The sequence below is a fragment of the Oncorhynchus gorbuscha genome, linkage group LG06 (genome assembly GCF_021184085.1).
Source record: "Oncorhynchus gorbuscha isolate QuinsamMale2020 ecotype Even-year linkage group LG06, OgorEven_v1.0, whole genome shotgun sequence".
Taxonomy (NCBI): Eukaryota; Metazoa; Chordata; class Actinopteri; order Salmoniformes; family Salmonidae; genus Oncorhynchus; species Oncorhynchus gorbuscha.
In genome coordinates, this window is record NC_060178.1 from 77,756,285 (window position 1) to 77,774,096 (window position 17,812).

The following is a 17,812-nucleotide window of genomic DNA, read 5'->3' on the forward strand; positions in this document are numbered from 1 at the left end:
AAAATAATCTAAGTGGTACGTAGTCATCTTTGCAACTCGTGATGTTTAAACTGGAGTTGAACTTTGAATAAGAGAATGGCTTTGTGTCTTAATTACAACATTGTGTATTTTTTTGCCGTCGTTAACCGTGACTGTCATTAAGTTATTGTTAGTCAATGTCTCTCTATCATTTTCTATTACTTGTTTTGTATCTCTGCTTTTTTTTTTCAGGATGTTTACGTGGTTTTATGTTCATAACCCTGAACATCAGAGGTATGAAGCACAAAATGACATTAAAGAACTATGAAAAATGTGTCAGTCCAGCATTAACTGTTGACTCAAATAAGTGTACAACTTCTGTCTCCTCTGATCTTTAAAACCGTAAGAAAGCAGTGCAAGAGCTAAAGGACAGACGAGAAAAAAAGTTCCACGTTCACACACAAAATAAATATTTTTGATATAGACCCAAAGAGAAAACATTTCAAAAGACATTTTTATACATGTCTTTTGCAAGCGCAAACAGCAGAAATGGTGTCAAGAGAAAACAACACAGAAAGCTTGTTTCTTCTAACAATTGCTTTAAGCTACAAAAACCTCCTAGAGTCCCTAGCCTCCCATCACTGTCAGTTTATTCTCCCTCTTCCCTCCCTCCTTCCCCTCCTCTTTTTCTTCCCTCTTTTCCCCCATCTCTCTCTCTCCCTCTTTCTTTCTTTCTCCCCCCCATCCCCATCTCCCTCTCTACTCTGCAAGGCCCAGTCCTTGGCCCCTCCGTGTACTCCTTGGGCCCTGATAGGTTGTGGTCTGATGCTTAGCAACAGCATTCCTGTGCCCTAAGTAGCAGTAAGCCGTCGGCTGAACCCTTTGATGTGGCTGTCAGGACCTATTTATTTCCTTTTAGCACTTTGTCTGCTTGTCCAGATGGAGAGGGAGATAAAAAAAAGGAGCTGGTGTTTACACCGCTGGGCCTGTACGACGTAGCCCTTATTAGATTGTATTGCTGCTCAGTCTCAACTAGGGAGGTTGAGGTGAGGCGAGAAGTAGGGAGGGAGGGAGGAAGCGACGGGGCGGGATGAGTCCTTACCAACAGGGCACTCCATCCAGAGATCGGCCTTAGTCTCAATGGACACTTTAGTATTTGTAGTGCACTATGTTTGACCAAAATCCCCATGAAACATTTGGGACTGATAGCTTAACCTTGAACAGAGTTAGCCAAACTCTCTGAACTGTATTCCGTATATACTGTAGGATTTTGGCTCTGTCTATCTGAGAAATACTTTATCTCCATGGACAGAAGGAAGCTGAGACTGGTATAGGCAAGGGGTGTCACAATGTTGGGTCTAGGGTATATTCATAAAATACTCTACATGCCCTCATCTTCCCGTAATCTCTCATGGTGATCTGTTAGAAGCAATAATCATTATTGCCTCAAGGTTTATCAGCATTTATTCGTATGAAACAGCAGAAGAGAGAAGACAGACAGTACTGGTGTGATGTATAATCCTGTATGGGAGTCATCTTTCATTATGACATTTAACAGAGCTTCCTCTGTCTCCCTACCTCCCCCCTCTCTCTCTATCACTCCCTCTTTCTCTCTCCTCCCCCTCTCTCTTTCTCTCTCTCATCCCTCACTTTCTCTCGTTTCCCTCTCTTATTCCTCTCTCTATCTTTCTCCCTCGCTCTCCATTATCAGAGTGAATTCTGCTTTCCTTCTCCTGAGCCTGTATTATTATAAGCTGTGTTGATAACTCACACAGCACAGAGACTATAATGATGTGAACACTCAGCATATGCCTCTGGCCCGGCAAATTAAAACAATACTTAGCTTGATGAGCATACTACTCCGGCCAGCACAGAGAGGGAGGGAGAGAGAGAAGGGACGCTCTTAAATAGATGACACTGCAGCACCCCCATCTGCTCAATGCAGGAACAACGAGAGAGAGAGAGAGAGAGAGAGAGAGAGAGAGAGAGAGAGAGAGAGAGAGAGAGAGAGAGAGAGAGAGAGAGAGAGAGAGAGAGAGAGAGAGAGAGAGAGAGAGAGAGAGAGAGAGAGAGAGAGAGAGAGAGAGAGAGAGAGAGAAAGAGGGAGAAGGGGGGGCGGCTATAATTACTTGTAGTCCACAGTCCGCCTCTCAGAGTATGTTTTGAACATTAAGTATGTTTGCTTTTAGCGGTTATTGATGTGATCTCAGGCCCTCTTCAATCCATCAGTTTCTCATTTCTTTGAAGCTCATTTATGATCTGAATATGCAGCATTTTATTATTCCAGTTTGCCATGGGCCGATGAAGACCTACTCTCAACGTAGCTAACAGGGACTATTGGTATTCACATACACAGTTATGACTTACCGACATGAGTCAAAACACATTCAAAAACATGTAATAGATAGATGTCATTTTAAACGGCTGCCATTCGTTTCTATTTTAAACAATGAAGACTGTGGTCTGGTCGTCAGGGTAAATGTCTTAAGCATCTGTGAGCACTGAGCAGTGACCCTACTAAATGAATGAGTCCAGTGGGCCTACAGTATGAGCCAACCCTTGGCTTTTGATTATGTTTGTGTAAAATCTTAAGGCTTGTGATCAAAGACTGGCCTGGTCGGCCAGCCCTTTTAAAGACAGAGGGAGGGAGAGGGGGAAGGAGAGAAGGCTAGAGAGCTAGAGAATGGGGGGTAAAGAAGCACAGAAAATGAGAGAGGGAGAGAAAGTGGTAACAAGGAAGAGATATAGGACATAGATGAATAGAGAGAGAGGGCCCTGATAACAGCTGTGTTTCAGATCTAGTCCTCCCTGAAGTTGGTTCCATAGGGACTCCCATCATCAGAGGCCAAGCAGCTTTCTCATCCCCTGTACGGGTCATAGAGTAAAGTGAATGGGGAGAAGCGGGGGGAGTAGTGGGGAGGGTGGGTAAGAGGGAGAACTGTCTGATTAATGTTCTACGGGTGGGGTGGTGTTGTGGATAGGGTGGGAGGGGAAGATGGGGGTGTTTGATCAGTTGACGTGGCATGGTAGGAGGGGATCAAGGCAACACTCTGATGTTGACAGCGGGCTATTTTGGGGGGGCAGCGACTGATTGACGTCCCTGCCGACCCGTAAGGAGGAGCGACCCCAGAACATTGCTTCCAATCCAATCACCCCCCACCACCCCTCGCAGTCTGTGGGTGGTGCTGGTAATAACGTGGCTGGTGGGAAGATTAATTGTGGACAAGCAGCAGGATTAGGAGGGTCTTTGTGGGGCCAGGGGAGGAACAGGGGAGGGCCAGAGTCTGTGATCTCTCAGGCAGGACAGGAAATAAACCAGACAGCCAGGTCGCTCTGGGGCTCAATGGGCTGCCTCTCAGGCCATAGAATCATAACTGGGTAGAACAGACATTCACATTCACTCCTATTCAAATCAATGGTTCATTGTTCTATTGGTTGTAATTCTATGTCTAAGACACAGACCTATTATGTAGTCAGAGCCCAATGACTGGGGGATGTTAGGATACTGCTGACACATTGAAGAGGAAAGGCAGACCTCCAGTACTGTTTAAATACTACCTGAAATAGTTGTTAGATATGGTACAGTAGAATACTACCTGAAATAGTTGTTAGATATGGTACAGTAGAATACTACCTGAAATAGTTGTTAGATATGGTACAGTAGAATACCACCTGAAATAGTTGTTAGATATGGTACAGTAGAATACTACCTGAAATAGTTGTTAGATATAGTACAGTAGAATACTACCTGAAATAGTTGTTAGATATGGTACAGTAGAATACTACCTGAAATAGTTGTTAGATATGGTACAGTAGAATACTACCTGAAATAGTTGTTAGATATGGTACAGTAGAATACTACCTGAAATAGTTGTTAGATATGGTACAGTAGAATACTACCTGAAATAGTTGTTAGATATGGTACAGTAGAATACTACCTGAAATAGTTGTTAGATATGGTACAGTAGAATACTACCTGAAATAGTTGTTAGATATGGTACAGTAGAATACTACCTGAAATAGTTGTTAGATATGGTACAGTAGAATACTACCTGAAATAGTTGTTAGATATGGTACAGTAGAATACTACCTGAAATAGTTGTTAGATATGGTACAGTAGAATACTACCTGAAATAGTTGTTAGATATGGTACAGTAGAATACTACCTGAAATAGTTGTTAGATATGGTACAGTAGAATACTACCTGAAATAGTTGTTAGATATGGTACAGTAGAATACTACCTGAAATAGTTGTTAGATATGGTACAGTAGAATACTACCTGAAATAGTTGTTAGATATGGTACAGTAGAATACTACCTGAAATAGTTGTTAGATATGGTACAGTAGAATACTACCTGAAATAGTTGTTAGATATGGTACAGTAGAATACCACCTTAAATAGAGTGTTTACCTACCTATTTTGGAAAAAATGATTGATAATATAAGGACTTACTTTACTCGCGGCGGACGGTGACCAGTGTTTACTCACTACATCACTGGTTGTAAGATATAGTACTGTAAAAAATAGAATACTACCTTAAATAGCTATAACACTCAAAAAACTGACCTCGAAGTGAAGTTTGAAGTATTATGTGGACAGGATATTTAGTGATATTGTCATTCTAATTCGCTCATCTACCAGTAAGTTATTGCACCCAGAACTCGTTGATATCATTTTGTCTGGAAGTCTTCTTCTAGTAATATATAAAGCATGTGCTCACCAGCCCAAACCAGCCTATGTACTGTAATGTCCTTCAGAGATCCTATCTGAAAGCACATTATGGGATCATTTTCAATTTACACCGCCATTGAAGAATATGTTTTCATTTAGCGTTGTCCACCTCTCTTGTTTCTCAAGGTTGTGCGTGGGGGCTGTAGACTAGTGAAACAACCACACAAGGGGAGAAATAGCAGCACTAAACCATCTCTAATATGTATTTGTCACTTTGTTGTTTTGCTATGATTAAAAGCCCAGTGAATTCCTTCCTGCAGGAGAGGAAAGAGGGTATTTCTGCAAAGGCATCAGATAGCAACATGTCAAGATAAACTGCCTGTTGAAACAGCTAAAAATCCAGGGAACAGAAGACAAATAAAACAGGATGTTTAGGTCTTTCGCACCAAAAGAAGAAAAACAAATAAACACTTTTGACCTGTTCAAACACACTCACTCTTAATATCAGTATAGTTTGTATTGTCTAAACTCTGGGCCTTGCTGGTGGCCGTTCTGTTCTTGGGAGTAAATTGAACGTGCAACCAACCAATGTATTTTCAGTAGGTACAGTTGGGAAATGTAGACTGTCACCACAGGGTTGGGTAGGTTACTTTGTAAATGCAATCCGTTACAGTTCCTATTTACCTGTTCAAATTTGTAATGAGTATTTTTGGATTACCCAAACTCAGTAATGTAATCTGATTACATTCAGTTACTTCTAGATCACTTTCCCCTTAAGAGGCATTAGAAGAAGACAAAAATGTATGTTACCAATTGAACGACATCACTTGCAGGATAAATCAATGTTAAAGTTTACGTAGCTGGCCATATATGGATGTTATATTTTACTTTATGGGTTGGTTATATAGGCCATCGCTTTCTACTACGTATAATAACACAATTAAATTATATCTTTACATTAAAAACCAAAGTCTTTCAGAATTCCAGTCATTCCAATAAATGTTATACGCCTTGATCTTCAAGAATAGGACTTGGAAATATGGAAGTATAGATTAGCCATAATGTTTTACCTGAGCAGGAACCCAAAACTACGAACTTATTAGCCAGCCCTACTCTGTTGTTTATGATTTTGTTGTAATGGAGGACTGATTGGGCTCATTGATTCAATTTGAAAAATAAATGCTGCGCTCATGGAATGGCATGCTTTGAAAAGTGCTATTTACATGTGAAAAATGAATGCCATATGCTGCATTTGCTATAGGCCTATTGTTTGTTGGTGACACTTTGATATCTTGATAATATGCCGCTGTTTAAAACAGAGCCGCCCAACTCTGTTTTGGTTTAAAAGCAAAAATCCTTTCTGAATTTAAACGTAATCCTCAAAGTAATTATCTAGTTTTTCAAAACCGTCTGTAATCTGATTACCATATTTTTGCTGGTAACGTAACGGAATACATTTACCTTTTTTGTGTGTAATCCGTTACTCCCCAACCCTGATCACCACATAGACCTACATCACACTGAGTTACACAGTCTTTCCCAGAACACACCTAGTGTAAAAGAGCTGAGAACTCAAGAAACAGTGGATGTAAGTCTGAAAGCTGAAAGCCAGTAGCAGAGAACGTTGGAGAGTCAGAGTGGTGGTGTCATGCCACCTGTTGGTGTGTAGTCAGACAGCAGTAGTAGTGTGTTAGTTAGGGCTAGGGATAGAGGGGCTGTGGTTCATAGTGTGTGATGTCATGCCACCTGTTGGTGTGTAGTCAGACAGCAGTAGTAGTGTGTTAGTTAGGGCTAGGGATAGAGGGGCTGTGGTTCATAGTGTGTGATGTCATGCCACCTGTTGGTGTGTAGTCAGACAGCAGTAGTAGTGTGTTAGTTAGGGCTAGGGTTAGAGGGGCTGTGGTTCATAGTGTGTGATGTCATGCCACCTGTTGGTGTGTAGTCAGACAGCAGTAGTAGTGTGTTAGTTAGGGCTAGGGATAGAGGGGCTGTGGTTCATAGTGTGTGATGTCATGCCACCTGTTGGTGTGTAGTCAGACAGCAGTAGTAGTGTGTTAGTTAGGGCTAGGGTTAGAGGGGCTGTGGTTCATAGTGTGTGATGTCATGCCACCTGTTGGTGTGTAGTCAGACAGCAGTAGTAGTGTGTTAGTTAGGGCTAGGGATAGAGGGGCTGTGGTTCATAGTGTGTGATGTCATGCCACCTGTTGGTGTGTAGTCAGACAGCAGTAGTAGTGTGTTAGTTAGGGCTAGGGATAGAGGGGCTGTGGTTCATAGTGTGTGATGTCATGCCACCTGTTGGTGTGTAGTCAGACAGCAGTAGTAGTGTGTTAGTTAGGGCTAGGGATAGAGGGGCTGTGGTTCATAGTGTGTGATGTCATGCCACCTGTTGGTGTGTAGTCAGACAGCAGTAGTAGTGTGTTAGTTAGGGCTAGGGTTAGAGGGGCTGTGGTTCATAGTGTGTGGTGTCATGCCACCTGTTGGTGTGTAGTCAGACAGCAGTAGTAGTGTGTTAGTTAGGGCTAGGGTTAGAGGGGCTGTGGTTCATAGTGTGTGGTGTCTGCCCTTGGTTTGACCCCTACAGCAGGTTATGGCTCAGTAGTCATGAGGCCTTCCCCCATATAGACCCCCTCTAACAGGCCAGGAGGGGGACAAACCATCAAAGCCAGGGTCATAGCGCCTACCTCTCCATAAGAAAGTAATGAAACCTGCCCTGGCCCAGCGCTCCTTCCCTCCATCTGCGATAAAACAGGAATGGAGCTCCAACATTTCCTGTCTCGCTTCAATAGAATTTATGGCACTCGGACAATCAGTCACGGCAATGAAATCGCTCAACCCTTCTCTACTTCTGCATCTCTCCCTTTTTCTCTCTCCTTTCTCTCTCTCACTCTCTGCATCTCTTTCTCTATCAATGAATTTGTTTGATAGCTGAGGACATGTTTTTTCTTTTACACGCTAAATAGTAAAGTGTGTGTGTGTGTGTTTCGTTTCCCCAGGCCCCAGGTGACCCCAGGTCTGAGTGTTCCTTTATGCCCTACACCCCTCTACCCAGAGGCTCTAGAGACGGCAAGAACCACAAAGGTAAAGATTACACTTCCTTATGAGCCCTCTCTAGTCCTCACTCACATCAGATTTATTACAGGGGGCATATTCTGGTTCCGCAGGTCGCATCTGCACGTGTGGGTAGTATAACTTTTTTCATTATATTTCATTATATCACAACGGTTTGATTTGTCTTATCTTAGCAATTTCTTCTCAGCTAGCTACATAGCCGTCTTTGTATCAAAAGATAATTGCGTAATTATCGTATTTCGCCGTCCTAACGTAGTCTTCACTAGCCAGCTAGCTAACGTCCACTGATTAGCTGCACTGGAGAAACTGTTACACTCAACTGAACGACTTGATTAGTTTAGTGTCAGCTAGCACATAGCTGTCTTTGCTGTCTTCGTATCAGTCAGACAAGATAATTGTGTTGTTTAGGTTTAGAGTGTGTCTTAGAGTGATTATCTTAATTTACCGGGTTAGCTAGCCAGCTAGGGATAACGAGGTGACTCTGCTGTGGCCAACATAGTGTCTTCTGTATGAACTCAACTCATTCACAGGTTGTATCCATTTTCCTTCATTTTCATTACAGTTGGTTTGTTTGTTTGATCGTAGTAGCTACTTAGCTAGCTACATAGCCGTCTTTGTATCAAAGATAATTGTGTAGTCTAGAGCGATTTTCTAGGTTCTAGTGTTGTCGTTCTTTTAACGCAACGTAACGTAAACAACACTGCTAGCTACCTGCTAGCCCCCGAATAGCATCACTGCAGAAACTATTACACTCAACGGAACGACTGATTAGTGTAGTGTCAACAACACCCACTGCCAGCTGGCCTACTTCAGCAGTACTGTATCATTTTAATCATTTTGGTCAATAAGATTCTTGCTACGTAGTGTTCGAGTGTAGTCATTCCAATCTCCTTTGCATTAGCGTAGCCTCTTCTGTAGCCTGTCAACTATGTGTCGTTTATCCCTGTTCTCTCCTCTCTGCAGACCATACAAACGCTCCTCACCGCGTGGCCGCGGGCTCTGGTGGTCCCAGCGCGCACGACCCACGTGGAGTTCCAGGTCTCCGGTAGCCTCTGGAACTGCCAATCTGCGGTCAACAAGGCAGAGTTCATCTCAGCCCATGCCTCCCTCCAGTCCCTCGACTTCTTGGCCCTGACGGAAACATGGATCACCACAGACAACACTGCTACTCCTACTGCTCTCTCTTCGTCCGCCCACGTGTTCTCGCACACCCGAGAGCGTCTGGTTGGTGGCACCGGGATCCTCATCTCTCCCAAGTGGTCATTCTCTCTTTCTCCCCTTACCCATCTGTCTATCGCCTCCTTTGAATTCCATGCTGTCACAGTCAGTTTCAAGTTAACATCCTTATCATTTATCGCCCTCCAGGTTCCTCGGAGTTCATCAATGAGCTTGATGCCTTGATAAGCTCCTTTCCTGAGGACGGCTCACCTCTCACAGTTCTGGGCGACTTTAACCTCCCCACGTCTACCTTTGACTCTTTCCTCTCTGCCTCCTTCTTTCCACTCCTCTCCTCTTTTGACCTCACCCTCTCACCTTCCCCCCTACTCACAAGGCAGGCAATACGCTCGACCTCATCTTTACTAGATGCTGTTCTTCCACTAACCTCATTGCAACTCCCTCCAAGTCTCCGACCACTGCCTTGTATCCTTTTCCCTCTCGCTCTCATCCAACACCTCCCACACTGCCCCTACTCGGATGGTATCGCGCCGTCCCAACCTTCGCTCTCTCTCCCCCGCCTCTCTCCTCTTCCATCCTATCATCTCTTCCCTCCGCTCAAACCTTCTCCCACCTATCTCCTGATTCTGCCTCCTCAACCCTCCTCTCCTCCCTCTCTGCATCCCTTGACTCTCTATGTCCCCTATCCTCCAGGTCGGTCCTCCCCTCCCGCTCCGTGGCTCGATGACTCAGTCACAGAACAGGGCTCCGGGCAGCCGAGCGGAAATGGAGGAAAACCTCCCTGCGGACCTGGCATCCTTTCACTCCCTCCTCTCTACATTTTCCTCCTCTGTCTCTGCTGCTAAAGCCACTTTCTACCACGCTAAATTCCAAGCTTCTGCCTCTAACCCTAGGAAGCTCTTTGCCACCTTCTCCTCCCTCCTGAATCCTCCGCCCCCTCCCCCCTCCTCCCTCTCTGCAGATGACTTCGTAACCATTTTGAAAAGAAGGTCGACGACATCCGAAACACCGCTGCTGCTCACACTGCCCTACCCTATGCTCTTGAAATCTCGCCTTGTGACGGCCGGCCATCAACCTGCCCGCTTGACCCTATCCCCTCCTCTCTTCTCCAGACCATTTCCGGAGACCTTCTCCCTTACCTCACCTCGCTCAAACTCATCCCTGACCGTTGGCTAGTTGCACCCCTTCTGAAAAAACCTACACTCGATCCCTCCGATGTCAACAATTACAGACCAGTATCCCTTCTTTCTTTTCTCTCCAAAACTCTTGAACGCGTCCTTGGCCAGCTCTCCCGCTATCTCTCTCTGAATGACCTTCTTGATCCAAATCAGTCAGGTTTCAAGACTAGTCATTCAACTGAGACTGCTCTCCTCTGTATCACGGAGGCGCTCCGCACTGCTAAAGCTCTCTCTCCTCTGCTCTCATCCTTCTAGATCTATCGGCTGCCTTCGATACTGAACCATCAGATCCTCCTCTCCACCCTCTCCGAGTTGGGCATCTCCTTTGCTCTGACTTCTACCAGGTGGCGTGGCGAGAATCTGTCTCCCACCACGCGCTCTTGGTGTCCCCCAGGGCTCTGTTCTTGGCCCTCTCCTATTCTCGCTATACACCAAGTCACTTGGCTCTGTCATAACCTCACATGGTCTCTCTTATCATTGCTATGCAGACGACACACAATTAATCTTCTCCTTTCCCCCTTCTGATGACCAGGTGGCGAATCGCATCTCTGCATGTCTGGCAGACATATCAGTGTGGATGACGGATCACCACCTCAAGCTGAACCTCGGCAAGACGGAGCTGCTCTTCCTCCCGGGAAGGACTGCCCGTTCCATGATCTCACACGGTTGACAACTACTGTGTCCTCCTCCCAGAAAGAACCTTGTGTGATCCTGGACAACACCCTGTCGTTCTCAACTAACATCAAGGTGTGGCCCGTTCCTGTAGGTTCATGCTCTACAACATCCGGCCCCTGCCTCACACAGGAAGTGAGGTCCCCAGGCACTTGTCATCTCCCGTCTGGATTACTGCAACTGCTGTTGGCTGGGCTCCCTGCCTGTGCCATTAAACCCCTTCAACTCATCCAGAACGCCGCAGCCCGTCTGGTGTTCAACCTTCCCAAGTTCTCTCAGACTGGCTTCCAGTTGAGATCCGCTACAAGACCATGGTGCTTGCCTACGGAGCTGTGAGGGGAACCACAAAGGCTCTGATTACACCCAAACAAGGGCACTGCGTTCATCCACCTTGGCCTGCTCGCCTCCCTACCACTGAGGAAGTACCTCCCGCTCAGCCCAGTCAAAACTGTTCGCTGCCCTGGCCCCCAATGGTGGAACAAACTCCCTCACTCAATCACCACCTTCAGACACCTTTTTATACCTAGGATAGGTTAAGTAATCCCTCTCACCCCACCCCCTAAGTTTTAGATGCACTATTGTTAAGTGACTGTCCCACTGGATGTCATAAGGTGAATGCACCAATTTGTAAGTCGCTCTGGATAAGAGCGTCTGCTAAATGACTTAAATGTAATGTAAATGATATACAATGTGGGTATATATATATATATATATATATATATATATATATATATATATATATATATATATATATATATATATATATATATATATATATATATACACTCATTTAAGGGTTTTCTTTATTGTTACTATTTTCTACATTGTAGAATAACATCAAAATTATGAAATAACACATATGGAATAATGTAGTAACCAAAAATGTGTTAAACAAATCAAATCAAACCATCTCAATTATGTTGAGGTTGGGTGATTGTGGAGACCAGGTCATCTGATGCAGCACTCCATCACTCTCCTTCTTGGTCAAATAGCCATTGCACAGCCTGGAGGTGTGTTGGGTCATTGTTCTGTTGAAAAACAAATTATAGTCCCACGAAGCACAAACCAGATGGAATGGTTTATCTCTGCAGAATGCTGTGGTAGCCATGCTAGTTAAGCTTGCCTTGAATTCTAAATACATCACAGACCATATCACCAACAAAGCACCCCCACACCTCCTCCTCCATGCTTCACGGTGGGAACCACACATGCAGAGATCATCCGTTCACTAACTCTGCATCCCACAAAGACACGGTGGTTGGAATCAAAAATGTCACATTTTCAGACAAAAGGACAGATTTCCACCGGTCTAATGTCCATTGCTTGCTCATGTTTCTTGGCCCAAGCAAGTCTCTTATTATTGGTGTCCATTAGCAGTAGTTTCTTTGCATAAATTCGACAATTTGATGAACAGTTGATGTTGAGATGTGTCTATTACTTGAACTCTGTGAAGCATTTATTTGGGCTGAAATGTCTGATGCTGGTAACTCTAATTAACTTCTCCTCTGCAGCAGAGGTAACTCTGGGTCTTCTTTTCCTGTGGCGGTCCTCATGAAAACCAGTTTAATCAATAGCACTTGATGGTTTTTGCGACTGCACTTGAAGAAACTTTCAAAGTTTTCAAAATGTTCCAGATTGACTGACCTTCGTGTCTTAAAGTAATGATGGACTGTCATTTGTCTTTGCTTATTTTAGCTGTTCTTGCCATAATATGAACTTGGTCTTTTACCAAATAGGGTTATCTTCTTTATACCCCCCCTACCTTGTCACAACACAACTGATTGGCTCAAACAGATTAAGAATGAAATCATTTCCACAAATTAATTTTTAACAAGGCACACCTGTTAATAGAAATGCATTCCAGGTGACTACCTCATGAGGCTTGTTGACTGAATGCCAAGAGTGTGCAAAGCTGTCATCAAGGCAAAGGGTGGCTACTTTGAAGAATCTTAAATATAAAATAGATTTGGATTTGTTTAACACTTTTTTTGGTTACTACATCCATTTGTGTTTTTTAATAGTTTTAATGTCTTCACTAGTGTTCTACAATGTAGATAATAGTAAAAAATACAAAATAAAAAACCTGGAATGAGTAGGTGTGTCCAAACTTTTATCTGGTATATTATATATACACAATAAACAAAGGTCAAGATGATCTCACATCCCCCATCAGACATATCAGAGATTAAGATAGCTGAACATAGCATGTTTTTCTTCTTATTGATGAACTGTAGTGAGAGAATAATGGACTTCGGATTCATCTGGGATCATAATAGTGGTCAGTTTTCCCTCAGCTCATGTCTTTGAGTAGTTGAGGGATCCTGAAATGTATCTAGGTTTTGGTTCTGATTTTGATTCTGATGTGAGGGTGTGTATATGTGAACCATCAATGATGATATGTTTATGCTAGTCATTGTTTAGGCCTTATTCTGATCTAATAATGTGTGAAAGAGATGACATTCTTTACATTACATACCTCTGTACAGTATAGATCAAACACGTCTTTTTCTCATTATCATAGACTCATGTGTTTCTAAAATTGCCCCAGTTTTAGCAGAAAATATATGTATTATAATATATTAATGAGAAGCATTTGTTACACAGTTGCATTAATATCAAATGCAAACATTTTATATGCATCTTTCTCACTGTAAATTATGATTTATTCTATCGTGTTGAATTGTATTATATTCTTAACTAAATGCACTGGTACATTCCTCTGTGTTGCTTGTATCTCTCCTAGCTGCAGTAAGTCACTGTGCTGGCCAGGCTTGTAGTAGAAAGAAAAGGTGACCGGTTCTTTGTGTCTGTAGCGATGTTGTGTGAGTGGCCCTGAGGCCATTTTACCGGACCACACAGCAGGGCAGCAGGTTTAAACATGAGACATTCATCATGCTCTTTGTCTCCGCCATGCAAAACACTGCCGCTGTGATGCGCCCGACGCCATGGCAGCCAGCTCAAGAGGTCAACATTGAGCACCTCACACACATGGGGTCGCACACACCGCACATGCACACACACACACACACACACACACGTACTCACACACAACCCTCCTCCCGTCCAGTGCCAAGGACAGATCTATTTCACAGTGGCTGACCAGCAGCTTTCCATGTGATGTAGGAAGAGGGACAGAGACAGTCCCGAATGGCACCCTATATTCCTTTTATAGTGCACTACGTTTGACCAGGGCCCATAGGGACTAGGGTGCCATTTGGGACACAAGCGGAGAGACCCTGTGCTTTGTCAACATCAGGCCGGCCAGGGAACAGTCCATTAAAAGGTGAGGGGATCTGACATGTGAGATATTTCTCCCTCCCTCTTAGATCTGGGCCGTGGTGTGGTGACAGTCACCGTTTGTTATGTTTATGACGCGAGCGCTGCAGCCTTAGATAACACTGCCCTCATCTTCAAGCTTCACCTCCTCTTTATGCCCCCCGCCTCAGTCCGCCTTCAGCACGGCAGCCCACTTACTTCTCTATGCTTTTTAAACATACTGGATGAACTAAATGTGGGGGAGCAATCACGATAACTTTCTGTGCGTTCTTACCTTCTACGTACTTGCACTGTGAGATGAGGACGTTTCAGTAGAAACTGTTAACAAAACTGGTACACTAACGTCATTATCACTGTAGAGATTTTAGTATGGTTTACAATCATTGTCATAATACTATAATATTATCATTACATGTTGCTGATAAAGTTCATTATCCCTTTGAATGAATCACCATATATTTGTATCAGTTATATTTAGGTGTGGTTTGATGAACCGTGGAGCAGGGATGTCTGTTTGTGTTAGCCCCTACATGGCCCTAGTTGGTGGGATGTAGCTAGGAAGTCTGACAGCCCCCTGTCTGCTGCAGAGAGAGCCTCCACACACACACACACACACACACACACACACACACACACACACACACACACACACACACACACACACACACACACACACACACACACACACACACACACACACACACACACACACACACACACACACACACACACACACACACACACACACACACACACACACCTGTATAGGAGCCCCAGAGCCCAGGTGCCACTAGTAATTACTGCAGTCTGGAGCTCTAGGGAGGGGCCAGAGCTGGCAGGTCAGTGCCCAGGGGGAGAGGGGTGGAGAGTGGGGATACTGCTCCAGGAAAAGCCCCTGTCTGGGGGTGGCTGTGTGGCGGAGTCAGCCATGGACAAGACGAAAAGAGAGGAGACAAGGGAAGAAGAGGGTGGAGGGAGGGAGATGGTGGGGGGAAAGAGAGCAACACAGAAAGAAAGAAAGAAATATAGAAAAAATAAAAATAAAAAAATAATAATAATAAAAAAAGAAAAAGATTTGTAAACATAATAGCGGAAGATAGAGGAGAGTGAGCAATGAAGGAGGAGAGGGCAAGCAAGCTAGCGACTAAAAACAAGAGGGTAGGACAGGGAGAAAAAAGACGGGGAGACTGTGATGTGTCTTGGAGCAGGCCAGGGTGACACAGAGTGGAGTAGTGACAGGTCTGGAGGCCTAGGGACCAGAGTCACCACTAGAGACCTTAGGATCCTCCTCTGCTGTCAGCTCTGGTTTTAGCTGTCTGCCAGGCTGGCAGTCGGAGATTCAAAGTACTCTTCCCGACGACACCTCTAGTACGGAGCAGAGCGCTGTTTCAAAATGACTCTCACAATCAGAGTACAAGACACTTCTAATAACATTGTGGATTTGATCTCCCAAAGAGAGGCCTCAGACTAAAGTTTGTCCTCGCAACATACCTAAAATGGACAAATAACTGAGATGTTAAAGTACCTAATAATAAATACCTAAAGAGTTTGAATGGAGCATTACTCCATAATGGCTTACTGTAGTTAATAATGAATGAAGGCTGAGTTGTAATTAAAACCTGTCAAACATAATGTGTGTGATGGTCTAACAACAACATTTCATTATCTGACGATATCATGTTCTCAGTGATGGTTTATGCGATAGACCTTAGTGCAGTAGGCTTAAAACATGTACAGTACCAGTCAAACGTCTGGACACACCTACTCATTCCAGGGTTTTTCTTTATTTTACAATTTTTTACATTGTAGAATAATAGTGAAGACATCAAAACTATGAAATAACACATGGAATCATTTAGTAACCAAAAGAGTGATAAACAAATAATATATGTTATATTTGAGATTCTTCAAAGTAGCCACCCTTTGCCTTGATGACAGCTTTGCACACTCTTGACTTTCTCTCAGCCAACAACAAGCCCTTGTGATGCTACCCATGTAATATATATATATATGTCTGTACTGCACTCTACAGTTGAAATACACTGTTTTACTTCCGAGTGATAGTTACAATTATCTACATATTTAGGCTAATATATTTCTCAGGCATCAGCCACTGCTCTTTAATGGATCAGACTGCTTGATGTGGTCCATCCTTCACAAGTGACAGGCCTAAATGAAAGGGATCCCAGTGTATAGACTGCTAAGTAAACAGAGAATAAACCAAGAGAAATGCCATGAGCCATGAAGCCTAGCTCAATGCTTTCATTCTGGGACTGCTTCCAGCTGCTTAGTATGTATGTATTTTAAATGGTACACAACTGCTATTAAAACCCCTGGAGGAAAGCAAGGCTTCAAAGCCTTCAAACCCCCTCACTTACTCAGACACACATGCTCACACACACACACACACACACACTGACGACACCCATGGGAATTCTCACGCTTGCTGTACAGTTCACTTTTTTACACGATGGGGCGATCTGTAGATATACAGTTCTCAATAAACACGTGCACGCACACACACACACACACACACACACACACACACACACACACACACACACACACACACACACACACACACACACACACACACACACACACACACACACACACACACACACACACACACACACACACACACACACACACACACACACACACACACACACTCCCTCACCACCAATACGGGGGGGAAACGGGAACGCATCCAAACTAAGAGTAAAGTGTTTTACAGTCGAAGCACAACAAATACACAAACATCTGGAAGCGTTCAGAGCAGAGCAGCAGAACCATTAGGGGGAGAGTTGGGTTTTGCCAAAATGGGGAAATGATGAGGAATGGGCTGTCAGGCCGTGCTGGAGAGACAGGGGAGAGGCCTGATGACAGAGCTCTGGATGAGAAGTACTGAGTGAGAGGGGGAGGGAGGAAGGGGGAAGGACAGAAATAGGGAGAAAGATGGGTAAGATAAAGGGAGGTAAGGGGGTGGAAAGGGAGAGGTGGGAGAGGGAAGAGAAAGCTGGAAATAGGGGACATAGAGAGAAAGGGGGAGGGATAAGTACTGTATATTCCAGCTCAGCAAGTCCTAGAGAGGTATACACCGGCTGGTAGCTATCCCTCCCTCCTTCCCTCCACCCCTCTCTCTCTCCATTATCAGACAGCTGGATGGGATGACTAATACACTGGCTGGTAGCTATCCCTCCCTCCTTCCCTCCACCCCTCTCTCCCTCCATTATAAGACAGCTGGGTGGGATGACTAATACACCGGCTGGTAGCTATCCCTCCCTCCTACCCTCCACCCCTCTCTCTCTCCATTATCAGACAGCTGGATGGGATGACTAATACACCGGCTGGTAGCTATCCCTCCCTCCTTCCCTCCACCCCTCTCTCCCTCCATTATCAGACAGCTGGATGGGATGACTAATACACCGGCTGGTAGCTATCCCTCCCTCCTTCCCTCCACCCCTCTCTCCCTCCATTATCAGACAGCTGGATGGGATGACTAATACACCGGCTGGTAGCTATCCCTCCCTCCTTCCCTCCACCCCTCTCCCCCTCCATTATCAGACAGCTGGATGGGATGACTAATACACCGGCTGGTAGCTATCCATCCCTCCTTCCCTCCACCCCTCTCTCCCTCCATTATCAGACAGCTGGATGGGATGACTAATGCACCGGCTGGTAGCTATCCCTCCCTCCTTCCCTCCACCCCTCTCTCTCTCCATTATCAGACAGCTGGATGGGATGACTAATACACCGGCTGGTAGCTATCCCTCCCTCCTTCCCTCCACCCCTCTCTCTCTCCATTAT

At 44.5% G+C, this 17,812-nt stretch overlaps 1 protein-coding gene across 1 annotated transcript in view; it reads left to right on the forward strand.

Moving 5' to 3' along the window:
* The window catches only part of LOC124038360 (leucine-rich melanocyte differentiation-associated protein-like), a 446,453-nt gene that overhangs the window by 396,533 nt on the left and 32,108 nt on the right, over window positions 1-17,812 (forward strand). The window contains exon 6 of the mRNA XM_046354146.1: window positions 7,625-7,709. Coding sequence (XP_046210102.1) covers window positions 7,625-7,709 — 85 coding nt within the window. The remainder of the gene's footprint in view (window positions 1-7,624; window positions 7,710-17,812) is intronic.